Consider the following 26,701-nt stretch of genomic DNA (forward strand, 5'->3'; position numbering starts at 1 on the left):
AGCAGGAATTTTTGCAGACAGCAGGAGTCTTTGGGAATAAAACAGTAGACACTTTTGAACTGAGATAGGCCTACTGGAGCTAAAATTGGTAAGGTTATTTTGAAGAAGAAAATAAGTAGTGTTTGAGCCTTCACATAGTGAGCAAACAAGAAATTAAATCAGTCCACCAGTTTTTAAAAATAGTCCTCCTACCTGTAGCACCTTGGTGGAGGCACTAGAAAATGTGTATGATTTGACTACTGATTGCCATTGCACTTACTGAGGATGAGAGAAGGTTAGTTTACAGATCTACATTAAAAGTGCTTTCTGCATCTAGGTCTCTTCTCAGCTATCTTCAGAGGCACCAGTAGAAGCCCAAGCTATTAAACCTTCTCCTGCTGTTATTATAAAGCCTCCCGTGTTGTTCAGACAGCCCACCCCTGTGACAAGACCAAGTGCCCCACTGGCAAGGCCTACTACACCTATGACAAGGCCACATGCTCCAGTTTCTACTCCAACTACAACCCCAAGTCATGGTCAATCTTTAAAACCATCACCTTCTGCTGTGGAACAGGAACGCTGGGATGAGGACTCTTTCCACGGACTGTGGGACACAAATGAGGATAAAGGTGCAAATATGGAGTACGAGTTGTGTAAACAGGAGTCAGTGATGCCTCTGCCTGTCTCCTCGCCTGTGAAAGTACCTGCTGTCCACACCTCCATTCCATCAGCTGTACCAGTGTCCCTTTCTCCAGTTATTCCACCAGTTCCTAAAGCACCCATCATTCAGCAAACGGTGGATTATGGCCACGGGCGAGGTGGGTATTACAGTGTATTTGATCTGTATCAAAGAGCCAATTAGTTCTCCTGACTTCTTTTTTAAAGGAGTGTGCCATGCAAAGTATGCATGTTCTGCAGGTGATGTGTAGACTTGTGTGCATTAATGATGTAATGCTGAGCAGTGCAGTTTTAAGGAGTCTCTAACCTCTAACCAGTTATGACCCTGAGCTTAGTGTTTTTCTTAATGCTTCTCAAAAGAGCTATTTCATGTTGGTGAATGGTGTATATTCCATGGCTGCTATTCCATGAATGGTGTATAGCCATGGCTGCTTCTAATAAACACAAAATGATGTGTTGTATTTAGATTGATACTGATACTTTCCCTTAATCCCTTTGTAGGTGAGTATGGAAGTAACTGGGCTAGAAGGTACTTCGGATGGTTACAGTTCTTAGGTGTGACTTAGTGATTTAAAGCAGAAGGTGGCTGGTGTTTGCATTATTTATATACTTCATAATGGGTGTTAGGTACCCTCTAGCCAGAGAGGGAGACAGAGTCTAGTTCTGAAGGGCATGCACCCTGTACAGTTTTTTAACATGTAAGTAATGGAGGGCTCTGCTGTTTAGTATTGAGCTTATCAAAGCTAAAATTCAATGCTAGTTTTTAAATATAATTAATCTCCCTCAATCTAAGTTTTAACAGGAGTGAAATCATGGCATAAAGAAGTTCTTAAATTGTGCATTGTCATTTAAAGAGTGTTTTTTTCTCTCTCTAAAGTACCAAAACAAGAGTGGAAGCCATATCTGTTCCATTAAGTAGATGTTTTACTAAAAGCTGTTAGAAAAAATGTCATTGTTGTGAGACTTTCAGTTACTGTTCTTGACATTACAGTAGTTCTGTGAGTTATTGAAACTTTCAGAGCATTTTAATGCTTATAATTTTCTGACACTGCGTGCTACCTGAACTCACCTGAAAAGGCAGAAGTCCCATCATTAAGATGGAGCTGTTTACCTACACACACACAAACCCACTTCAGCCTTTAAAAACCACGGTGCTGTTTATTTATGTAAAGCTCTTTTTGCATTATCCATTAAAAGAAATTATGGTAGCTTGTTCCAGTCACTTTTAATGCCACTGACTGATAACTTTTCATGAAGAGGAAAGAAAATGGAAGACATGTGTTTTAAAGCCTTAATTATTGTTTTGTTTATTTTCAACCAGATATAACCACCAGTAAAGTGGAACAGATTCCATATGGGGAGAGGGTAACCCTTCGTCCAGAACCTCTACCAGACAGGCAAACATTTCAAAAAGGTAGGAGGTGTTTGGCTAGCTCTCAAACAGTTAGTTAGCTCTTAAGAAAAGTTGTAAAACACTAAAAGCTTGTTCAAACTAGGTAACTCTTGTTTAAGCAAGAACCACCTCTTCAGAGGTCCATAAGAATAACAGTTTATATTGTCAAGAGGAGTACTGCAGTCAATAACTTAGCCACTTTAAACATTCAGTTTTATAGCTCTAAGTAGGATTGCACAGTGTGGTTGTCTGTTACAGTTTGGAAAAGAGATAAGGTCTGATTAAGTCCATCCTAGCTCACATATCATGTATTTCTGTATACTTTTCTTGCACTCTTGCTTTTGCCTTTTTTTCCAAAATAGTAGTTTGGATTTCCATGGGTTTCTCCCTTCAGAGCATCCAGGTCGCTACAACAGAGAAAGAGATCGTGAGCCTTATTTTGAGCGTCAAGGTAATTCCAACACAGATCATCGGGACTTCAAGAGAGAGCGGGAATTGCACAGAGACCGTGGTTCTGTGGACTACGAACGAGAGAGATTTGAAAAAGAGCGGCATCCCCGAGATGATAGGTAGGTGATTTTGGAACACCGTTAAAATCAATACAGTTGAGGCTGTATTGTGTATCAGGCTGTCCATTTTGCCTGTGAGGTACATGTTCCTTTCGCTCTGGATTCCGTAGTGGAAATTCTAGAAATACACAAAATACTCTTTTGGCAGGGTTCTTCCTACTACACCTTCAAGAACTCAGTCTTACCGTGACAAGAAAGACCATCCGTCCTCCAGGCGAGGTGGTTTTGAAAGGCCATCATATGAAAGAAAGACAGATCGTCCAGCATATGATCATGGGCCTTCCATGTTTGGAGGTACAGTTTTTCAATCTTGAAGTCATGCTGGAATATTATGAAAAGTAATGGACTTGCAGAGGTGAAGATCAGTTGGTAGAAGATTAATTGATTTGCAGTATTGGTTTGTTCAGAATGTATAATTCAGGAAAATTTCTTTAGGTGGTGGCATTTAGTTTTGTTTCTCAGTGGTGATGAGATCATGAATGAAACAGTTATATACTCTGCTAAAAACTGTCTGTGATTGCATTAGGCTTAAGATTAGAAATTTTAATTATTTTGAGGACATAGCTGTGAATTTAACTTAAAATAATGAAGGTCTGTTTAAATCAGCTCAGCTGGGTATGAACATCTTAATTTTTTTATTTTACTGAACTAAGAAAATTCTTCTGTCCAAACACTGGAATTTGAAGGTGATCGTAGAAATTACCCTGAGGAAAGGATTCCTATTTCTGCTCCGTCAATGCCTCGTCAGCCACCACCTGCTCCACGAGTAGAAAGGAAGCCAGAATCTAAAAATGTAGATGATATTTTAAAGCCGCCAGGACGGGATAGCAGGCCAGAGAGGGTGAGTATACATTCTGAAAGCTACAGTCGGTTTCTACAAGGTGTGTATTCAGATGAAATGCTGGTGGATGTAATATGTTGTGAACAAGTGTACGTTTGAGGAAGCTCTGGAAATTAGCTTGGTTCCTTTGCAAATGCCTAAGAGTGTTGTAGCATAGCTATTAGGAGTCCACAGGAGAGGTAAACTTCCTGGGAATGCTCAAAGCAAATTAGTGTGTAATATTACAGTATTTTGGTCTCTTCTGAGGTCTTCACTTGGGTTTTTGATGTATCAGGGGAAATGTACTATATTATATAAGAAAGAACACAATTTAGGCTATGGAATATTTAGATAAGTTTCATTCAGTTGAATGCATGAAGTAAGTGAAACTGAACCAGATCTATAACATGCGTCCTAAACTGCTGAGATGATTAACATCAAAAATTCTGAATTCTGTGGAACTACTACCATTTTCCTGGTTTCTAAAACAGGCAGTGAGTGCTTGATGATGTGCAAAAGTGGGAGCTCACAGCACATAATTCTCTAGAAGAAAATCTTTGCAAAAGAGATTCTGTTAAATGTAGTACAGTATCGTATGTTCTTACATGATCTTTGTTTCAGATTGTGATCATCATGAGAGGGTTACCTGGCAGTGGAAAGACACATGTAGCAAAACTCATCAGGGTATGTAAACAGGCACTCACTCTGTAGTGCTGCTTGCCTTTTACATGTGCTTCCTCTGCTGTTTGCTTTCTGTTTGCCTGGAATTCAAGTCTGTTGTTACTTCATGTTCCATGTCTTCATGTGGTGTGTGAATCTCCACCACTATTAGCAAGCAGGAGGGATACTACTCTCTTCTTGTTCTGAGTATTGAGCAGGGAACTGATGTTGGCCAAAAGTATTTTGAAGATCCTGTGTAGCAGAATGGAATTTTTACAGCAAAGATACATGCTTTCTTTTTGCTTTCTTCCCAGGATAAGGAAGTAGAATGTGGAGGACCTGCACCAAGAGTGCTCAGCCTGGATGACTACTTTATCACTGAAGTGGAGAAAGAGGAGAGAGACCCAGATACAGGGAAAAAAGTTAAAAAGAAGGTAGTCTTAATTCTGTTGCTTTTCTTGACAAAGAAACAAGACACTGGAAAAACAGGGGCAATCAGAATTCCAGTCTGTGGGTTGGGAAGGGTGCAGAGGTCTCTGGGCTGTTTTTCAAAACAAGCCAATATAACTTAGGGTGGTATGAGCAAATTCTTAAAAACCAACCTGAAAGGTGTTTTTCTCACACGAGTGTACTTTGTGGTCGTGACATTCAGATGTTGAATATTAGCCATTTTACAGATGTCCTCTTTCTTAATGCTTTTGTCCTTGGTAAAGGTGATGGAGTACGAATATGAGGCTGATATGGAAGAGACCTATCGTACCAGCATGTTCAAAACGTTCAAAAAGACCTTGGATGACGGCTTCTTTCCCTTCATTATCCTTGATGCTATCAATGATAGAGTGCGACACTTTGAACAGTTTTGGAGTGCTGCAAAAACAAAGGGGTTTGAGGTAATGGAGCCTAAATAGCATTTGAACTTGCTAACAGCCATATGCTGATGTTTCTAAACTTTTGAGTAGAAGGTGTCTCCCACATTCAGGAAAAATGATGTGGTGTACAGTTACAAGTTTACCTTTTGTAAAGTAAACAACTTAAAACTGCAGAGTATCACAAGGTAGAAAAAGAGCTCTAAAAATTAATTTATAGTATTTAATATTGTCTTTTTTCTTTCTAGGTCTACTTAGCTGAAATGAGTGCAGATAATCAGACGTGTTCCAAGAGGAATATTCATGGACGCAAGCTGAAGGATATCAGCAGGGTAACTATATAAATCTGGAGTCATACTGTGCTTTTGGTCCTGCTGTTGTTTAAAAACTATAGACTACATAATGCTTATGCTTTTCCTGTAAGAAGTACTGGTAGTTATTTCATGGAATTCATTAAAATTACCGAAGTACAGATACATCTTGTTAGCAATCAGAAACCAAATATTCCCCAATGGATCTGTTAGACTTTTAGAGGTGCTTCATTTTTGTGTGTGTTTTGTTAGATGTCTGATCACTGGGAGGCAGCACCACGCCACATGATGCGCTTGGACATTCGTTCTCTGTTGCAGGATGCTGCTATCGAAGAGGTGAGAATCTCTGTGCTTGTTAAAACTACAAATTAGGTCAATATGACAATACTGAAAATACGAAGCAGACAAAGATATCATCACATCAAGGCAGTTATAGTTGGCACTGTAGAAAGCTAGAATCACTGTGTCAGGAAAGTGTATTCCATTATTCTTATGAATTACCACAAACATGAAGGTACATTGTTACCTTTTATCACCGTTTTGAAGCTCAGACTTAGGCATCTTTGAGCAAGAGTTGAAGTCATTTTGCTCTTAGCAGCTGTTGAATACCAATTAAAGAGATTAAAGAGAATCTTTGCACTCTTGGAAGAAGTGCTGAGTTTCATCTAGGTTACTGGATTATTTAGATCATATTTTGAAAAAGTAGTTGAAGAAAGTAAGATAAGGAAATAAATTGGAACTCAGTCCTTGTTTTGAGAAATACAGACATGTAGCCGAGAATGAAGTAATAAGTAACATGTAGCAGAAGGTTACAATTGCCTTTTTACTTCATTTGCAGTTTGCCGTGACATGCGTCTTTGGTGTGTCAGCTTACTTACTGTTGCATTCTTCTTTGGCAGTTGTGTCAGGAGCTCTGGGAATAAATTAGTGTGTTAACTGTATGGTCTTTGTGAATGAGACATAGCTGCTTGTTGCTGTCAGAACAGCTCTTGAGATGGCCATAGAAACTGGTGGACTGCTTAAGTAGACAGAGGGTCTTTGTGGTTTGTCATGATGTTAGTAGGCTATTATTAAATCTCCAGATTTTTTGTACTGGAAAATAGTAGTCTTCAAGAGGACAGCAAAAGGCTCCACTCTAAAGTAGGCTCAGAGAATAGCAGGTTGGAGTTTACAAGGTTTTGCAAATTATGTAAAAAAATGTACATACTTGGGGAGTTTTATGTATTCCACAGTATATGCATGAGTCCCCATTAGGGCTGTGGAGCCCAGAAAGTATGGCATTAGATGATATATGGCTTCAAGCGTTCATGTATTTTATTATGCTGATCTCTGTGGTTACTATTATTCTTTACTGTGATTCTAAAATATATAAAAGATAAAGCCTCAGTAGAGATGTTCTATGCAGAGAGAGACATTCCAGTTATATGTAAATGGCAAGTTTAAGAACTTTTTCTGAGATTGCAAGTTTGTGGGTAGCAGGAGTAGTATCTTGCTGTTACAGATACTGGTAACACAAGGAATGCATGTGAAGGAAGGGAATGAAAAATTTTTGCTTTTCCCCAGAAAATCTTTGCGAAGATTATTCTTTGTCACTCTGTTTCTAGAAGGGAACCTGCTTCTGAGGAAAGCCAGAATGGACACAGTATTCATATATATTGCATCATCATGCTTTCAGAGATGAATCCTTTCTTTTCTCTTCTGTTTGAATTTGGACATCTCTACTTACTTTGTTAAAAAGAAAATAATAAAAGCCAGGCAATGCCTTCTAAGTCTGTGCACGTGCTTTGGAACAGGTGGAGATGGAGGATTTTGATGCAAATATTGAAGACCAGAAAGAAGAAGTCAAGAAGGACACAGCAGAGGAGGAAGAAAGTGAACTGGTAGGAGACACATCAGCCATCTCTAACAAATTGTTCATTAATGTGTCTGAGGGAGAATCTCAGTCTTACAAGTGCCAACCCACTGCTGTTCTTAGCAGTGCAATCTTAATACACATGTTTCTAGTAGTTTCTTACTTAAACATTTCTAGGAGAACTTTAATGATAAATCATATTATTTCTTCCTAATTTATTTCTAAGAATATGTGAGTATGTGCCACAAACAATATTGTCAGTGGAGCATGGTAACATGCCTCTTAGAGACATTTTAAATTGCAGTACGTAATAGGTGCTGTCTTCCAGATAATCTAAGAATTACACTAAGTGGAGAGATGGGAACAATGGGCAAAGATTAATTTAGCTTATTTCCTTTCACGTGTCTAAAGAACTCTCCTCAACTGTCACAGTGTATGACAACAGTTATGAAGACTGCTTTTTCTGCCACGGTTGACTGACTTTGTTTGTCAGGTGGTATTTCCAAGGTGAGGCATTAGGTCTCTTGGATAAATGAAGGTTATAGAATTGCCCTGAGGGCTGGCTTTTTTTAGGTATGTATTTTAAAGGCTACAAAAGGCTTCCTGCTGTAACTTCTTGGTATGTGTTGGAGCTGCAACTGGTCCGTGCTTGATGAGTTGAATGTCTCTAATCTTGGTTCCCACAACCAAGCAGTTAAAGTTCAATAAACAGGAAGTAACCAAAAATGTCTGAGTTGAGCAAAGTGCTTTTCCTTGATGGAAATTTACTCTTCCTCAGGAGTGACAGGTCAGGAAGCAGTTGAAATATAGAATCTAAAAAAAGCTTAGGAAAAGTGGATTCTAATAAACGTCTGTTTTTTTCAACATGACTCATTTATTCTTTTTACTAAATTATTCTTTGGTGCAGAGTATGAGACTGCATAAAGTGTGGTTAGAACATTTCAAAGACATCCATGGTTATAAGAATATGGCTGCTAGTCCCATTTCCATGAGCTATAGCCAAAAGAGAAAGTTGTCTTTAGCTTTTGAGACATCTGTGCATAAATTTGTGTGTATGTATGTGTTTATGGGTTCGGGGGAGTGTCCTAATGTACAGCACATATAACAATAGGCCTTTTCTTTGAGACAAAGAGAAAGCTTGGTGGTGAAAACTATGCAAATTATTAAATAACTAAAAGTAATCTGCATATAAGAATGTGTTCTGTTCAGATTCACAAGATATGAAAAAGAGCAAAGCATTATCTGCTGTATGTAATCTCTGGAATTCAGTCAGATGGCTAATCTCAGAGAATTATGTCAGACAGAAAGTGAAACAGGACACTGTCTTTGGTATGTCTTGCCTTTTTGAGAGCATTTGGTAAGGGTTCTGCAATTCATTTTGCTGCATTTAATCCTGTGGGAAAAGGGAGGTCTGAAGCTCCTGCCATCTGGCAGATACCCTTGAAAAATCCAACTGTCTTGTACCAAAGGATAAAGTCTGAATCTTTGCTTATCCTATTTGAGGACCGGGGTATTGTATAGATTCAGCACACAATAGGCCATTTCACACCATCAAAGTCACTGTTCTTGCTATTATCAACTCCCATAGGATTGTTTGTAGCATTCAGACAATTCCTGCTTTTCTGTGCTTGATGGTATGAATTATTGATACATTTAACTTAGTGTTCTCACCAGTGTATCACACATCACTTTGTTTAATGCAGGCTTTTAGCTGTGGTGTAAACTTTCTGAGCAAACTTTAAGGAGCAACTTGGTTTAAAAGTATAAATATATGTATATACATGACATTTATTTATTTGTTACAAGGAAATATTTCAGCACAAACTGTCTTGGTTTGCATTAATTACAGATTTGATTAAAAATGAGAAAATCCAGAGATCTGATAACCTCAAGTCACTGATATATGCTTGATAGCAAAAAGGTCATTCAAGGACTTTGTAAGAGCAGTGCTGAACATAACCAAATGCAGTGTGGCTCTCTGGAATTTACTGGAATACACTAATTTCGTAACACGTAGTATTAACAAATACATGTATATTTTTACCACAGTGGAAGCGACCTATGAATAAATCAGGAAAGAAGTTAGTGTAATAAAACTGGTTCGTGGATTGTTTATTTTCTTCTTGAAATCTTCTAGAGTAGTTCTTTTCCCTCTCTATTAAAAACATTCTAAAAATAATGGAATTCTCACAGGGCTTCTATTCACTACCTTGAGCTTTTTAATGTGTTTGCAGAGGAACATAAGTACTTTTATACCAAATCTGAACAGCTGAAATGAGAGTTGCTTAGTAACAATTTACTTGTCAAAGAATATAAAAAGAAAAGATAACAGGAAGCTAACTAGAATAAATAACCTTTTTGCCAAATTTATTATCATTATGTTCTCAGGGAAAAATTGTTTTAAAAGAATCGTTGAGCTAAGAGTACTAGTTTAAAATGAAAAATAATACTTAAATCCTAGTGACTTAGCAAATACTCTCATTTAAACAAAAAAAATTGTTTAATTGTGGATTAACCACTCATACATGAATTTAGCATGTCCCTTCGAAAGGAGTAAGTGAAGCCTGTGTGTAGTGAATCTGGGAATCTGTTCATAAAAGCTTACCGTAACTTTTTCATTTGTGTTTGTAAAGCTTTGGGTATTCTTTATGCCTGAACGTTGTGTTGCAGTAACTTTGCCACCTAGGATAATGCAATACAGTAACTGTGCACACAGTGCCTTTGCTATCTGTTAGACTCATTCTGGAGTTCTGTGTTTGCAGGGGGCAGCACTCTTGTAATGATTTGCAAGGGCTGCTAAAATCACTGAATGGGAAGTGGATGCAGAAGTTCTGAAATACCGAGTAATTGGTCTCCTTCACCTGATAATGAGAATTGTGCCTTACAAAAAGAAATACCTTAAACTCCCATTGTAATGCTGTTTCCAGTTCAAAAGTGATATGCATGTGTGTCTCTCTCTAATCCTCCGAGCTTCTTTCTGTGTATGATTTAGGGTTACATTCCGAAAAGCAAATGGGAGATGGACACTTCTGAGGCAAAGCTAGGTGGGTATTTATTTTTTCCTGTTTCTTATAGTTGGTATCTAATGATGTTTGCAAGACCTGAATTTTTGTTTTAACTGTGCCTCCTTACAAAGACAAATAAATGTGTTGATTTCATACATGTCTGAAACTGCAAAAGTGCCTGTACAGAAAAGGAATTTATCCTCTGCCAGAGGCGAGAGACTTTACTACTTTCTAATCATCACTGTTTTATATACTCATTAATTGTTGTTCCATCTGTTCAAGGAAAGTACTTTGCCCTAAAATTTTAAAAAAGCAGTATTTATATTCTTCATCTTTCCCATGTTTATTGTTTTTATATAAGCAAAGAGTCAACTTACATTGCGCTGTACTCTTTTTCATATTGCATACCTTTTTTCCTAAGTGTCATCAGTAACTTCTTACATTCTTGGAGACATGTCTCATAGCTGAACTGTATTGAAGATGTTCCTCACTTTCCAAAATTGACATTTGTGAGGACAAAGTACTGGCATGCTTTGAAGTTGGTTCTCAATGATTAGGTGTCAGTGGATCTTTTCAACATCTTAGGCATTGAAAAGTTAAAAGTTCATTATCCTTCGCAGTTCCAGGAGAGCAATAGAATTCTTCTTAGTAGTACGCAAACTGGACTTTCCAGGGGCACAAGGGCATGGTTTTTACTGCACTTTTTTGTTCTGATTAGTGCTGACATTAGGATTCTGTCAAAAGTCGAAAGCAACTTTCAGGCAGAAATGCATGCACTTTGCCTATGGTGAAAGGATTATTCATGGAAAGGGGTTTCTGGTCATTATGATCAGTTTTGTTATGGTTTTTTTTACTGAACAGTAAAGGTTCTAAATGAAGATTTTATCTAGACAGTCTGCTCAGAACTGCTATTTTTGTATCATGTCCGTGAGAAGCCACAAATACCCGAATGGGACACAGCATGTCTTAATATTTTGAGGTTTGCTTCTGCATGTGTGGTACAGCCCTATGCATCATTACTTTCCAATAACCAAAATCACAACTGCACCATAGAAATAGCATTAGAAGGTCTGGATTACATAAAGCAGCCTTTCATCTTGTGATGTTAAGGGCTTAGCTACACCATCTCTTCTGCTGCTGTGCTCTCTTTTAAGTCATATAAATAGTTGTGGATTGTACTGATGATGAGGCACCTGCAGTACAAGCAGAGGCACCTTGTACTCAGTGATTTTGGCATACCAAACAGCTAGGCAGTTAGACAATTCAGTCAGGATTGCTCTGCATTTTTGTTACAAGCAATGATTTCTTTAATAATGTAAGATTTTTTCTTAAGTTTATATTAAGAACTGTATTGCATTTCCTTCTGTAATGAAAACTCCATAATGTAAACCACGGGATTTTTATATGGTCTCCACTTAAATGTAAAATGGGGAGCAAGCAGCAGTCACTTTTATGCTGAAGTTACTTGCAATAATCCTTTAACAGTCAACTTCATTAACAAACCAGATGTTAGCTTGCTGTGAGACACAGATACAAGTGCTGAGAAGGGCTTCCTATTAAATCTGTATTCACAATTCTACTTTTATAACTACCCTCTAGATTCAGTTTTATATATATGTAGGACTATAGATTAAAAGTAAATTCTGACAGAACTTAGCTTTTAAAAAAGCCAGGCATTCCTATGTAATGAATGCAGTTTCTTTGGAAAATTGCTTGGCCAGGGCAGACGACTTTTAGCTCAAGGTGTACATTAGAAGCACTTGCAGTCTGTGAGTAAGAATTACTATATTTAGTTCACAATAAGACTTCATTGTAGATGACCAATTATAATTATTTCTGGAAAGGCATGTAAACGGTGGGATGCATTTGTTACTCCAAAATTGAGTTATTTCCTGGGAGTTGGCCTGCCCATTAGGTTTATTGTGTTAGTCCCAGAGGGCACACATTTGCAGAATGACGTAAGTGCAGACTCCAAAAACGATGTTCTGAGTCCTGTTTTGCTTTCTTGTTTTCTTTCCAAGTAGATGATGTTACAGGAAAGCACAGTAAGATCTTGCTGATTGTAATAAACCTCAGAAAATGTCTCTAAAGTTTAAGTTCTTTAGCTGCAAACACTGACTTGTGACAATTGCCAAACACATGCCCCAGAGCTCTCACTTTAGCACAGATTTACTTTACTCTTACATTCTTCTTGAGTATGTGTGTGGTTTATCATTTCCTTACATGCTGTGCACAGCCACAATTTTATTCTGCGAGTCTACCCATGGGTCTTCTCAGTGCTTAGTGCACATGGGTTCTTATACTGAAATTTAAAGTAATGGACTCTCACTTTTAAAATTTGACTATAGTGTTTAGTGCAATGCTCTGTTTCAAGGTGCGGCTTAGTGGCAAGTTCTACAAACTTTCAGGAATGGAGAAATGAGGTTTGGTGTAGCTGGAACTTTGATACCATTGTAAAATTTGCTCTAGAATACAAACGGCATTCTACATAAAACTTTGTGGCTTTTTTATAAAAAGGGCAAAACTGAACTGATTTATTTAGGTTTTGAAGGAGCTAATTAAATTAGTTACTTTCAGATGTTACTTTTAAAATTCTAAAGGTGAGTTCTTAAGTTTTGTGGATTTTCAAAAATGATGCTGCTTTGTTGTTTTTAAAACTTGAAATGATAAAATGATGTTCAATAGTTTAACACTAAATAATCAGCCGTAAATAATCACAAGCACCAGTGTTATAAAATGACACCTTGTCTCATTTTCAGAAAAGAATATTCTGAAATAATCCTTCGTGGCAGGTTTTTGACATTTGTGTAGTGTCTACTGCATGACACATGTACCTTGAACCACAATAGTATGGATGGAAGCAGACCCCTCTGGAAAAACAAACTTCAAACATGGAAGGAGATAACATTTTAAAATAAATTCTGTGTAGCAGTAACAAAAGGGACAGAGGGGAACTGCATATTCAGAACAGCTTCTGAGCTCCTCTGCTGCTGTTTGAGCATTACACATTTCTTGGCGATGTTTTCAGTTGTTTGGTGTGCAGCAGGGAGCGGGAGACTGAACTTACTTTCACATTGGTAATGAGGTGAACTTGCATCATAGCATGTTGTCTTCCAACAGGAATATGTCTGTCTACAGGTATTTGCCAACAGAGAGCTCCTCAATTTTCACTTCTTCATGTTCCTAAATGCTCCTCAATGAGTTTGTTGATCTCCTTTTCAATGTTATTTTTTTCTGGAAACACTTAACACTACAAATTATCTACATTGAGTGAACATAATACTGAGAAACAATGCAAGTACGTTATGTGCTGAAGTAACAGAGGAATATTGTATAAATCAATTTTGTCTTCTAGAGGGAGTGGCGCCTTTCTGTGGAGATTGAGCATCAAATTTGGCAGATTTAACTTAGAGTAAAGAAGAACCTTAACTAAATCATGTAATAGATACAAATATTCTGAACACCTTTCTTAAATGTTGGCTATTTTAAGAAGCAGGGAGATTATAATGTTTTATTAGAAGTTCTGTATCTGTTCCAGGGAAATGGGGCAAAGGTGGAGTCTTTAAAAGGTTTTCAGCTGTATGAGGGACAAATAATTTTATTAGTTTATGGCATTTAAATTATACTAGCATGTCTACAGTACCATTGCCTCACATTATCTCCATTGTTACTCTTCTCTCTCCCATATTAAGTAAAAAAACTCATCTCTGAACTGAGCTTCTTTAAGTACATACCTTTGAACATCATCTTCTGCTATCCAGAAAATAATGCTGCCTTGTATGTGGTCTATTTCTGAGGCCTTTTGTGGGTGAATTTAATTACAACAGTGACCTCTGAAACAATATTTCTTACATCACCGGTAATGGTTTAATGAATGTAATTGCCAAGCTTAGTGTTCTTTCTACACATACTTGAATTGTTGGCTTATAAATTGGTAGCTTACGTTGACAGAAGTAACAGAATTTCCCTTGACTTGTAAAGCTGGTTTCCTTTTCATGCTTTGTTGTTCATAATCTTACAATGAGTGTTTCATCTCCTTTCCAAAGACAGTTTGCCACATAATTTCAAGAAGGTGTTGTTTTCTTTACTGAGAATAAGTGTCTAAAGAGGAACAAAATTTTAGAACCTAGGAACGGAATTGTTTCTCCTCATGTTGTATCGGTTCAATAAGAAAAAGAAGAAAATGAGGACTGTTGGACAAATGTACTGCTCAAATATTTATGACTGACCTCTTACACCATGAAAGAAAAGATTCTGAGATGTTTTCCTCCCAGTCCTGGAAGACTTTTTAAGTGGTTTGCCTTATGGGGAGAGAAAAAGAAAGGGGAGGATCAGGCTTTCCAAGGAGCTTTTTGTTTAGCAGAAACAGTATCTCGAAACTTGTCTTTGATGCATTAAATTATATAATTGCCACTTGTTCCCTGATACTGCATGTATGCCATGTTTGACACAGTATTGATCCCCAAATTTGGGAAAAATGCTACAGCTTTAGTATTGTGTTCAAATATAGAAAGATGGATCTGTGGTTCCTAGCTATTGTTGGCTATATTGTACTTGTAAGGACAGACTCCATATAGATACAGAGGAGCAAACTTTTTTCTCCCTCGTATAGATAACAACACTGTTATTGCCACACAGTTGACGTGAAAGATCAATAAAACTTGAAAACTGTGTTGAGTCTTCTCTAATTTATTTCAACTCTCATCATTCCACCTGTCAAGACAAGCTGGATGTACAAATTCTGCTGCTCGTTCTTTTGAAAAGTTTTCCACTCTCGTCTTGTTTGTGTGAATAATAGAAAAAATAATCTCCCTTAACGCTGAGGCTCTGTGTTTGTTCTCAGACAAGCTGGATGGTTTGCGGACTGGCACTAAAAGAAAACGTGACTGGGAAGCAATTGCCAGCAGAATGGAAGATTATCTGCAGCTTCCAGATGACTATGATACACGTGCTTCTGAACCTGGAAAGAAAAGGGTAATAAATTTTCAAATGACTTACTGTCTGTATATAGCCCTTTAATGGTCTCTGTGAAAGAGAGTTTATATCAAGTCATTCAATGTCTATGAATATGGGAATTCCAGTGACTCACTTTTCATTTTGCTGTTCCATTAGATTCTGTAAGAGAGTATTCTTGCAAGTAGGGTCTTCCAGAGGTAAACACATTAATTATAACGAAGCTAGGAATTGTAGATTATACAGATTAACTAGGCATGACATGGTCTGAATACAAAATGCTACATGTTTAAATTCTATTGTGAAAAAAGGGGAAAATCATAGAGGGAGATGAAAGAGAGGTAATAGAGGTAATACTTTTTTTTCTCCAAAATAAAAAGAACAGCTTTTGCCACTAGAAGTAATTTGAATTAACTTTCGGTGTTCGGGTGTTGTTTTGCTCTGTAATGTCAAATAGAAGACTGGTAGTACTGGACAGCGTCCCTGAGAGAAATGGAGATACTTAAGACATTGGCAAAGGAGATGATGGTGGAAGAAAGCTTACATTTCTTATCAGTAGGAATGTCAGGAGTAGTCCAGGTAGACTGTGGATAGGGAGGTGCTGGCAGAAAATTGATAAGGCTACGTTCCCCAGTAACACACTGGCCTGAATGAGACTAATCAGTATGTAAAGAAGAGCTCCTTCACTTACTCTTTTTTCTTGTCCAGCAATGGTGTGTTTCAGCTGAGTTTCTGGACTGCAGCCTTTCCTCGTTGCCTCTCTCACTCCTTCCTCCCTGTTGCTCTCCCTCCCATTGGTGTCTCATTTTGTGGGTGTCATTGTGTATGTTTGAACAGGATAAATGCAAGGGATCTGCATTACCATGAAGAGGTGCAGTGTAGATATGGAGGTGTAAAGATGGGTAAATAACATATGTATGAAAAAGTTTAGTGTAAAGAAATAGTGGAAAGATTTAAATAGAAATGTACTACACAAGATAGAGAAGAAAACTGTCCTTCATTCATTTATTCCTTGCTGACTTGCTCTTTAACACTGTCTTTCTGTAGTTTCATAGTCATCTTCTATATGTTTCCGTTGTGCAATTGAAAGACAGATTTCACAGAAAATTAAGACAGTAAATGAGTCTTGGATAATTCTTCCTGCAGAAAGCATTGCTTTGAACAGAGAAATAATTGTAGTAGTTACACTTCAATTCTCAAAACTATAGCACTGAAATGGAAAAAGGTTATCATCTATACCTTTCTTCTACTCCATAGAACACCTGGTATATTCAATTAGAAATAATTACTCTTCTTTACCTATCAGAAAAACAAAAAACCCCCAAAAAAACCAAAAAAACCCCCAAAAAACTTACCTGTTCTAAGGAAAATGAGTAGAAATTAGTATTCTTGTACTCTTACTTATAGTGGAAAGCCTAGACTTGTATCAGGATTTCTTGAAAGATTATTGTACTGATAGGATGTTCTCTGTAGGTGCGATGGGCAGATCTAGAAGAAAAGAAAGATGCAGACAGGAAAAGGGCCATTGGTTTTGTTGTTGGACAAACAGACTGGGAGAAGATAACAGATGAAAGTGGTCATCTTGCTGAGAGAGCCCTCAACCGCACCAAGTATATATGAAAAAGTGGTTAAGTGGATTTTTGTGCCTTTAAGGTAAATATTTAGTCTTCTTGTGTGTTGATAGCCTTGATGTTTTTCGAGAGTTCAGGCTGCAGTTCACACCATTGTTAGAGTTCTCCCAGACAGGGCTGGGATTGATTCGGAATTGATTTGGGATTGATTTGGAACTTTGTATAATACGTGTCAGCTGTGCCTATGTCAACATGCACCCTTCTGTACAGCATCTGACAATAAAGGGAGAAGGATTATCAGCTATCAAATCTCCCAACCTTATTACAAGGAAGCCTGTGGTTTCATTAAGAGTAGTTTAGCTGTGTGCCTACTAGTCCTGTTGAGTTCAGATTTTTGCTTGCTATATCTTAATTCTAGCCATGTTAACTGCTGGTTTACATGACGTAACAAACTTTTCCTTTTTTTACAGGCCATTTGCTCTGAGGAGAAGTGAACCAAGGTGTCATGAGCATCTTGCATGGGTCATGTCACTCCCACCTTCACAGTTTTTGTTACTTTAGTTTCAGCAATTTTCTTGGGATACTGTCAGATAACCGGTGCCCTCAAAAAACTCGTTGAATCCCACTGCTCCTAAGTGAGAGAGACAGTTTACGTTTTAATATTTTTGAAGGGGAGGGAGGGGGAGGGTCAGTAGTTTTAGCTGCTCTTTGTGGGATAAAGTGGAAGGATTAGACAGATGTTACCTCCACTGTACCATCACAGAATGTTTATCACCTTTGCTCTGTGGATGTTCTCGTTTTATACTGTATGTACCTTGTAGCTTATTGTATTAGGAAGCAGAACAATAAATTTCACTATAAACTCAGTGTTCTCGGTGGACCATATAGTATGGTTTATGTTTGACATTTTAAATGTGGTCTGTGTTCATATGTTAGTGCTCAGAACCATCCTTACCTGGAAGATGTCGTGTGCTCATGTTCTGGAATGTGTCCTGTCTTCTAGATTTTTCACCTGCTCTTCTTCTCATAGACAGATCCATTAAGACCCCAGGTCTTCCTGCCCTTTAGGAGTTCATGTTCCTGGAAAGCAGGAATATCATTATTTTTTGGATCCTAGTTTCTCAATTATGTCAAATTTTCGTTACTACGTGAGTATGAATTCTGTTGGGTGGCTCTATAATGTTCAAGGTAGCAGTGTATGAAAAACTTGTCTTTAATGCTCAACATGAAAACAGGTAATACAGGCTTCTCTGAAGGACAGCCTACAAAATTTGTTTTGGTCTTATTATGTCTTTTAGTCAACAGTGATCCCTATCAGGGTATTTTGTTCCATTCATTAGACTACTGTCTCATAGAGATACATCATTAAAAGAAGTAACAAAGACCAGAAGTTATGCCCTTCTATTCCTTTGATGAATGTGTTAAGCTTGCTAAAAAAAAGATAAATGAATAACAGTCCACACTATTAAAAGTGATACAGATTCTTCATAGATGCTGGGATATCACTTCTGCAGAGCATCAGTTTTGCTGATGAAAACTTTCTTTTGTCCTCCCAGGTTTCAAAGCAAATGCTTTGCATTAACAGTGTTGTAACCAGGCAAGAGGTTTAAATCTGAAAATAATTGCTGTTTTAATGGTGAATTGAATTTTTTCTCCTGATCTTTCTGAGGAAAGAAAATGAAATCCTGAATTTTCCTTCTCTGTTGAGTGATTACATTGTGCTTTGCATCTAGGTTGGTAAATCAACTTGTTCTGGTGTGGTGGTAGTTCAGGTTGTTAAAGGAGAGCATGGTTGTAATAGATGGGTTAGAAAACATTCTAATGTTTTGGTTTGTTGCCTGCTTCTCAGCCTTGTCTGTGATGCATGATTAAAAGTTCTTTAGTAAACAAGGGGAATAGCTGAATGTGCGTTATGCCCTGAATATGTTTAATACAAGAAAATTAGGCTCCCTGATTGCAGCATTTTTAAAATAGAAGGTATTAAATGTACATTTTCTGTGTACGTGTACTTTACATAGCATATATATTCCTGAAAATGTTGATAAGTAAGTACTCTTTGAGTTGTGACGGAGAATTGTTGTGACAAAGGGAAACGAACAGTTAACAAGAAATCAGTATTGTGTATTGCTGTGGAACTCAGGTGACATTCACTTTGGAGAAGTTACTCTCAGGTATGTGTAAAATGAGTTTCAGTCTATACTCAATTTTCCATAACAAAACTGGAATTCTTGTGGCGCACGAGTTGATGCTTCTTGACTCTTAGGAACTGATAGTGATTTTGTCTGTATCTTTGGTAATACAACTGTACCAGATCCTTTTCTAACATTTTTCTTTCCAGACTAAAGAGTATTTCTGGAGCATTCAAATGGATAGTGTGTGACAGAAGTTATAATATTGTTTATTGGTTTTACCAATTTTGAAATTATTTTAGCAGATAATACCAACAGGTTATGTCATGCTGTTTATTCTGTGGTGCATGTAGAACTAAAGAAAAATGTGCAGAGAATATACATAAAATTTTTCTTTACTCTGATGAGAACAGACAGAAAATATATCAGTCTTGAAGTTTAAGGCAAAATTCAGTTATGAAAACTTACCATTGTAGACTGTTTGACCAGAAAAGGCTGAAGGGCTTGGGTTTTGTTGTTTTCCTGAAGTTCAGAAGTTTTCCCCTTCTTTAGTACAGAAATATCAATATATCCATAAGCTTTGCCATTTGTTTCAGTTGAATGCTTAGCAGATCAGTCTTCAATTTCTTGATGGCAAGTGGCTCTGAAAGAAAATAACTTATGCCTGAACTACAACCTATAGCAGATTCTACATACTGTAGACCTTCAGTGACTGAAGAAATCAAGCAAAAAGGAAAAATTCGTCATTGCTGCTGGCAGAACTGAGAATAGCTAGCTAGTCCCTTGCTTGGCTCATAACCAGAGGTTGGTGATTAGGGATTTTACTTTTGTCTGGAAAGTCCTTCAGTACAGAATACATTGTCTTGATTCTGATTTAGTTCTTACTCATTTGCTTGCTGATATTCAGTGTAACCTTTCACAGCACAGAGCAGAAAGAATACCAGCTTTCATTGATGACTAAGTAGAAAGATATGCATTTAGCACTCTCATGTAGTGATCCATCTTTGACCATGCATGCAATTGTGCTAACTCTAAGTTGAGTTGTTTCTGTGCAGTGCATCACGTGGAAAATTCAGCTCTGAAAAAAAATCAGCTGCTGCAGAATGGTGTTGCTACCTTCTCAGCAAAGTTGGCTGTTGAAACAGTATTTTCTGTGAATTACAGTTTCTTATGACACTTCAGTTTCTTTCAAGTCCATTTGCTTTTTTAATATTGAAGCTACCTGTCTCATGATAGAAGTACATGTGGTTTTTGCAAGGGATGTGCAACATGCTGTGCTACGTGAATAGAGCACAGTTGTCATCTTCAGTCATCTTGTGTTTTACTGTAGGATTGCTTATTAAGTGATATTCTGACTATGGTGAGAAAGAGTGAAATAATAGCTGAGAGTATTAGATCAGTTCTAGAAATTTGGTTTTCTGTTTCCTTGAATGTTTACATCAACATAGATAAATAACTTACCTTGCATTATTAGTTCCCAGTCTTTAGAAGGGAAGAATTGGTATTGGTACAAGCTTTATTTTTCAGACATTAAGGTGGGTTTGGCATTTTTTGAACTTTGCTTCAGTCATCTTTATTAACCCTGTGCATTAGTTTTTCCTTGCCTATCTGTTGATACATAAAATACATAACTGCTCTTGTCTCATTGTAAGGCATTGTTTTAACTCGTTTCTGAAGCCTTTTTATCTCTGAGCAATCATTTAGGTAACCATGGAGATACTAAGCAGGATTTCAGTAGAGTCTTTTCTGAAAGGATTGAATTGGAAAAGCAGAGTTGTGACATTACACTGAAACAGATGTATTAACCTATCCCTAAAAAGCCCACATCTAATCCAGTTGAATAGTTAAAAATTATCATGGAATTGTAAGTTGCAAGTCACATTAGAAAGTATGATTCCTGCAGAAGAATAGTGTGTTGGTAGTGTGCTTTTAAGTGGGAGAGAAGAATATGACCTCACTAGCCAAAATCAGTTTTTCCCAATTCGAGATTTCAACATCATTGGAACACTTGGAGAATCCTTTTCAAAGGAATAAAGTAATTCTGCCTGTGGGACGCCTTGTTGTCACCTAAACAAATGTATTGTTACCAGAAGAAAAAATACTTTGTTCATTTATTTAATGCGGCTGTCGTGGTGAATCATTTCATGCCCTTAGGACACAATTTCCCTTAGCAGGTTGTGTCATCTTATTATTCATGTTGCTGCCACAAAATTTTGGAAACCTATGCAATACTGGACAGACCTTAGGATTTGAAGAAACATGGTTGAGCTGGGTTTGGAAGCAAGCTGTGCTCTTTTGCTATGAAGTTCCTACTGTCTCTGGCAGCATGCAGCTAGCTAACTCTGAGCTGACTGAACTGAAGCCCTGGAACTCCCAGGACTATTGTAATTCAGCATACATGGACTGGAAAGGAGACGCAGTACTGAGTTTTCTTTGCTTGTGGAATGTTCACATGGCATGCATCCTCAGGAAGGTAAATAATGACGGATACATGGTTCCTTTCTGTTACGTCTCTCTTCACGATTTAATGTTTCACAGATTACTTCTGGAAAATGAGTTCTAAATTCTGAACTTGTGGTCCACTGATAATTTGGGATCAAACTGCAGCAGGGCAACTTGCATACTATGAGAAAATATTTGAGGAGCAGAGGTGGCTATCTCAGTTGAGATCTGTACACTTGCAGCATCAACTGTTCTTAAATTGTGGTTATACTTAGTTTTCTTATCATAGTGGAAATGAGAAAGAACAGAAGTTTCATAGAATTTAAAATATGAATGGCACATTTCTGGTTTGAGTCTCTAGGGCAATCATCTTTATTCTCTCATAAAATTTGAATGAAAATTGTTTTCTCTTCTACTCGTCTATTTCTACATGCATGAATCAGAATCCTCCAGCCAACTAAAGGACTGTTTACTCCACGGAACTCTTCTAGGTTCTGCTCAAGATTAATCACTTAGTTCTGCATGGTGAAACTTTTGTTTTATTTTTTACCTGTGTAGTGTTCCAGCAATTGTAATGTCTTTTCCAAATTTGCATGGTATCAGATCTGCAGCCTGGAGCCTTAAGTCTTCCTCATGCATGTAGATTGGAAAATTACTAATGACAATATTCCATTCAGGTGAATTATCACCTTCTAGCTGATTAATACTGTTTGGAAGCAGAATGTGCTTTTATTCATGATTTTGCTTAAATCAGGTAAGCTCAAAGTACTGTTAACAAACAAAGGCACAGCAAGTTACTGCAAATGGAGAGGCAAAAGTGTTTTGAAGTTGCTTATATTTTCTATTCTGTGTTAGGTTTCTAGTCAGGAGGCTCTAGTCTCTTTGAATTTTAGGATTTAGTATTTCAATATGCAAAACCAAAGCTGTCTTGGTGGAAATGGCACGGTTTCATTTTTTCCTAAGGTTTTTCTGCCTTGTGGAACTCTGATTAAATCTTTTTGGGAGGGGAGGCCTCTCCCTATGACTTGTGCTCTGGAATGTCAGCCAGTCAAGTGTTTCTCCATACTGTTTGCCTTGTATGTGTGTATAGGGACAACTTTTGTTTCCATAACTGGTCAAGATACACATGTATGAATGGATGTTCAGCTTTACACAAGAAATTCCTAATGCTTTTCATTAGGATGACATCTGAACTGTCTGCTGTGACCAGTATATTCCTGTATGAAGTTACTGTGTTTGAACAGTTAGTACACTAAGGAATACATGAAGACTGCAAGGTTGTCATCATTTCACCAATTCCTGTGATGTTGCTGTCTTTGGAGAGAAATTAAAACTGCAGTGGTCCTTGGGGAGGGGAAAAAAAAAAAAACAACAACGACAACAAAAACAAACCCAAATAAAGCAAAAGAAACAAAAAAAAAAACGGGAGTTCAGTTAGTTTTGCTCTAATTATCGGAGCTGGAATCTGTCTTGTGTGGGTAGAATGTGCTAGCAGCTCCACTGTCTGAGATGTCTGCTTTAGCTACTACTGGCTGCATGTACATTTATGGAGGAAAATCTTAAATTAATCCCTGCCATTTTTTGCCTGAAGGTCAAGAGTATAGTTGAGCAAGCTGATTGAGAAAGCAGCTTGTCTTGAAGAAGCCTTTTAAGGGTCACATGTGAACTGAAACATTGCCAAAAAAAAAAGTCTTTCAAATCTAACATTTTTTCTGTTTAAATCTTGTAGGACGTTAAATGTCTGGGATTAGCACAGAAAGGGAGCAGAGCTGCAAGTCTTCCTGGAGTCAGGGTGTAAATAGCCTTTAACTGCAGCAAACCTAAATATTTGTATTGAAAATTACTTTAGTGGTCACATACACCATATGTGGATGACAAGATATCTTAAGCAGCAGTTAAATTTTTTTTTTTTATTATTCTGTTTTGGTAAGTCTGATGCAAATAATAATAAAAGTTTTGTTTGACTGCTGTTGCTGACCCAGGTACAAGCCTTTGCATAGATGTGGCTTCTGTTATTTTGAGAAGACTGTATTACTCTTTGAAGGACAGAAAACAGAACCTTGCTGACAAACATCTGCATTGTTACAATGTATTCATCTGTGGATGCTCAAAACTCTTGTGCAAGCGATGAGTCTTTACCGCTATGCTTTGATGTGTTTGTTTTTCCATTTCCATTGAACTGCAGTTGCCAAATTTTTTTCTTTAAAGGCATGGACAGATCAACTAGTCTGGTAGCAGATCTCATTGTACTCTACAATTAGTCACACAGAAATCAAGATTTTTCAGGTAATGACAACCAGATGGCACTAAAGCATTGAATTCATGTTAGGACTACATTGGGGAAAAAAAGCATGATATTGATTCCACAATAATTTGATTTTTGTGGTTTCATATTGGCTGATACACTTACAAACCAGTAACTTCTACTTCATGAAGGAAAGTGACCACTTTTCTATGAAAAAAAAATCAGTGGATTATCATTGTTCTGTTGTATGGAGTATCACTTGCAGCCCACAGTCAAGATTTTGTGCTCCGTTGAACCTACAGCCTGTGTAAACATGGAACAAGCTCTTTCTTCTTCTTTAATGAGAGGCATCAAAATTAAATGGTCATATATATCCTCCTAAAAAGCTTGACATGTGCTGACTTCTAATGGAAAATGGGATTTAATTTGCTAATAGCTGCTTTTGGAGTGTAAAGTCTTTAAATGCACTGTAGTAAGAAATAATGCTTCTGAAGCCTTACAGGTTTTCTTACTGCATCTTTTGTGAGTTTTGTTTTTTGGGTTTTTTCTTCTTGGAGTGAAGAAAAATAGGGATAAATATCCAAGCCAAAACACTAAGGATACTTCTTGTAGAAGAACCTGCTAACTTTACTGTGGCTAAGAAGTCCCAGAACTTCAGCTTGATCCAGAGGCACTACTGAGATCTGTCATAATGAAGCAAACTTGCAGCTCTAGCGTGAACTGTTCAAATGGGTTTCCACAATATACAATATGATTGCTGCACAGTTTGCAGGAGGTACTTCATAGTTAGGGAGGAATGTGAATATTTTTTTCCAAGAAGTTTACAATCTACATGTTCCTTTATTAAGAATATAACCATTTATATCTCCTTTCCCTTCTCCCAATATGCAGAGAAAGTCTGCTCTAAGGCTGAAGGGATGGCCCTGAAGTTGACTTGGGTATAAACGTCCTCATTTTTACTTCAAAGCCTGTCTGTTATGGTCTCATTGTAGTGTATATGGTTCAGATGTAGTTTGAGAAGAATATTCAGGTGCCTTTTAAGCTATTCTTCTAGTAATCTTTTGGAAGAGGCACTAAATTGGTGAGTATGCTGCATTGCTAGCAGTATGCTAACAGTGCATGTGTGTTATGTTCTGCTTGAAGACAAACTTGGAGCAAAATAAAAATTAACTCAAAAGCTAGATTTACCTCAGTAAAACCAGAAGTGACTGTTTGACTTCGGTTCAGTTTTGGGGAACTGTTGAGACCTGTGACCTTCAGTGATAAATATTTCTTCATCGCCTTCTTTATCAGTTTTATCCAGTGCTGGCTTGTAGAAGGTTGTCTGAGTCCTGCAGACTTCCGTCCTTCTCTTGTTCCTCAGCTAGACTTAGCAATGTGCTGTGTTGAAGGAAAGGAGTTTCTAGAAGTTAAAACTGGCACGATTTATGTTTTGCTTATGCAAAAATGCTGATCATATCATGTCATTTTGCACTCTGCTTTGATAGTTTTTTGGATTCTACGTAGAAGTAATTCCATTTGAAAAGCTACAGTTGTTCAGAGAATATCTCTCTCAAAGGCTATTCTTTACTACATCCTCTGATGCAACAGCAGCCAGTGCAGTCAGAGTTCTGGAGATGAGTTCCTCAACAGTGTCTGTTACTGCTGAACAATCTCATACCAGTTGTCTTTCTCAAGGAATATTGCAACATTTCTCTCTTCATTCAGATGTTTCTTCTTAGCGTATGAAGTTTTTGGTGTTAAGTTCTGTACACAGAAAATATGGGTGCTGTGTTCTTGTGCATGGACAGTTGTTTATCATTCCTAGTGAAACAAAACTTCACACTACTTACAAGTCTGCATGAGGTACAGGGTTAGTAATGAGAGGACTGCATTCTTGCAGGAGTGTAGTTTATTTAAGTTTTTCATCTGGGTGTTTTTATTGACAGAGTGATTGATTTCAAATGTCATTGCCTGCCAAAGACTCTTCTTGCAGCAGCTCCTTATCAGTCTCTTTATCTAGATGAATGCTTTAGGTTAAAACCTTGGTATATTAGCTCCTTCAGTTTAGGAAACTTGGCTTTCTAAGACACAAATGTATAGCTTATCTCCTGTAGTACTCATTGGTTTTCCTTTTCTGAACTCTTGTAGCATTTCCTTTTATCTTAACTTGTCCTTGGCTATGTGCATCAAGATGAGGGACATCTTTTTTCTACAGTGAAAGCTACTTGTTAGCCTTGAGGTACAGGAGAGACAAAGAACTTCTGTCTTGTGATAATTAACCTACTTGGGCATCATTTTTTAATGCATTTTCTAGCACAGGTCATGAACAAATGTGTAATGCACCTCGTGTATTACATAAAACTTAAATGTGTGGTGATGATGAAATTAATTTCCTTTACATTCAGTTCTCCAGCTGGATTAGTCCTATGCAGCAGAGATTGAAGACCTGTACATGGCCTTCAGAGCCTGCTGCGCTGCTATTTTTGAAGTTTCAGACTTTGCTGTAATTTCTTTTTTCTCAGTGTCAAGTTGCATACACCTGGCAAGTAGAGTTCAGTGTAGCTGAATGTGCACATGGAGTCTGTATGTAGTAGAAACATTATTAACTTTCTGCAATATGGAGGTTGCTTTTTTTTTTTACTAGTTTCACTGTTCCCAATCTTTGATACACAAGCAATAATGGAAATAACTAGTTTAAAATAATTAACATTATTGAAATACTTTACAAATATGCATATGGTTGGCATCTTCCCTGGCAAAAAGAGTATAATTAGCCGCAAAATCAAGACTGGACAATATTCTAGGGAATTTTGGGAAGTGTAGAAGGGTAGGAATACATTGTGAAAAAATTAGAATTGAATTCAGCATTCAGTGTCAGATTCCTCTCTTTTTGCTGATTTTCTACCTGTGATAAAAGATGAAGGTTCTGAAAATAGCATAGTATGTAAAATACTGCTTTTAAAATAGGATAATATGTAAAATACTGCTTTTGTAATTAGGCACCACAGTTTTTTGACTTACACTGTTACCAGCTGGTATTTTTTTGTTTGGCTGTGGTTTTTTGCTGATGTCATTGTCACAGAATTTGGTTTCTTTTAAGAGCAGTTTTGCTTTTGGAAGCAGCATCCTATCTCTGGCAGTCACTGACATGTTGCCCTTGAGCCCTATGCACACAGGGATTCCATCCTGCCCCCAGGATGCATCTGAGCCAAGCTCTGAACAGTTAATGTGGAGCAGCTGAGCCCC

At 37.4% G+C, this 26,701-nt stretch overlaps 1 protein-coding gene across 1 annotated transcript in view; it reads left to right on the plus strand.

Moving 5' to 3' along the window:
• Positions 1-22,583, plus strand: part of YLPM1 (YLP motif containing 1) — a 40,191-nt gene extending 17,608 nt beyond the window's left edge. Inside the window, exons 7-21 of the mRNA XM_008639603.2 lie at positions 554-797; positions 1,979-2,071; positions 2,445-2,619; positions 2,768-2,913; positions 3,306-3,460; positions 4,061-4,123; positions 4,414-4,533; positions 4,813-4,989; positions 5,214-5,297; positions 5,529-5,612; positions 7,070-7,156; positions 10,121-10,172; positions 14,977-15,107; positions 16,560-16,739; positions 17,128-22,583. Of these exons, the coding sequence (XP_008637825.2) occupies positions 554-797; positions 1,979-2,071; positions 2,445-2,619; positions 2,768-2,913; positions 3,306-3,460; positions 4,061-4,123; positions 4,414-4,533; positions 4,813-4,989; positions 5,214-5,297; positions 5,529-5,612; positions 7,070-7,156; positions 10,121-10,172; positions 14,977-15,107; positions 16,560-16,706 (1,758 nt within the window). The 3' untranslated portion in view covers positions 16,707-16,739; positions 17,128-22,583. The remainder of the gene's footprint in view (positions 1-553; positions 798-1,978; positions 2,072-2,444; positions 2,620-2,767; positions 2,914-3,305; positions 3,461-4,060; positions 4,124-4,413; positions 4,534-4,812; positions 4,990-5,213; positions 5,298-5,528; positions 5,613-7,069; positions 7,157-10,120; positions 10,173-14,976; positions 15,108-16,559; positions 16,740-17,127) is intronic.
• Positions 22,584-26,701: the final 4,118 nt, after the last annotated feature.

Source organism: Corvus brachyrhynchos, unplaced genomic scaffold, assembly GCF_000691975.1.
Source record: "Corvus brachyrhynchos isolate BGI_N302 unplaced genomic scaffold, ASM69197v1 scaffold115, whole genome shotgun sequence".
Lineage (NCBI taxonomy): Eukaryota > Metazoa > Chordata > Aves > Passeriformes > Corvidae > Corvus > Corvus brachyrhynchos.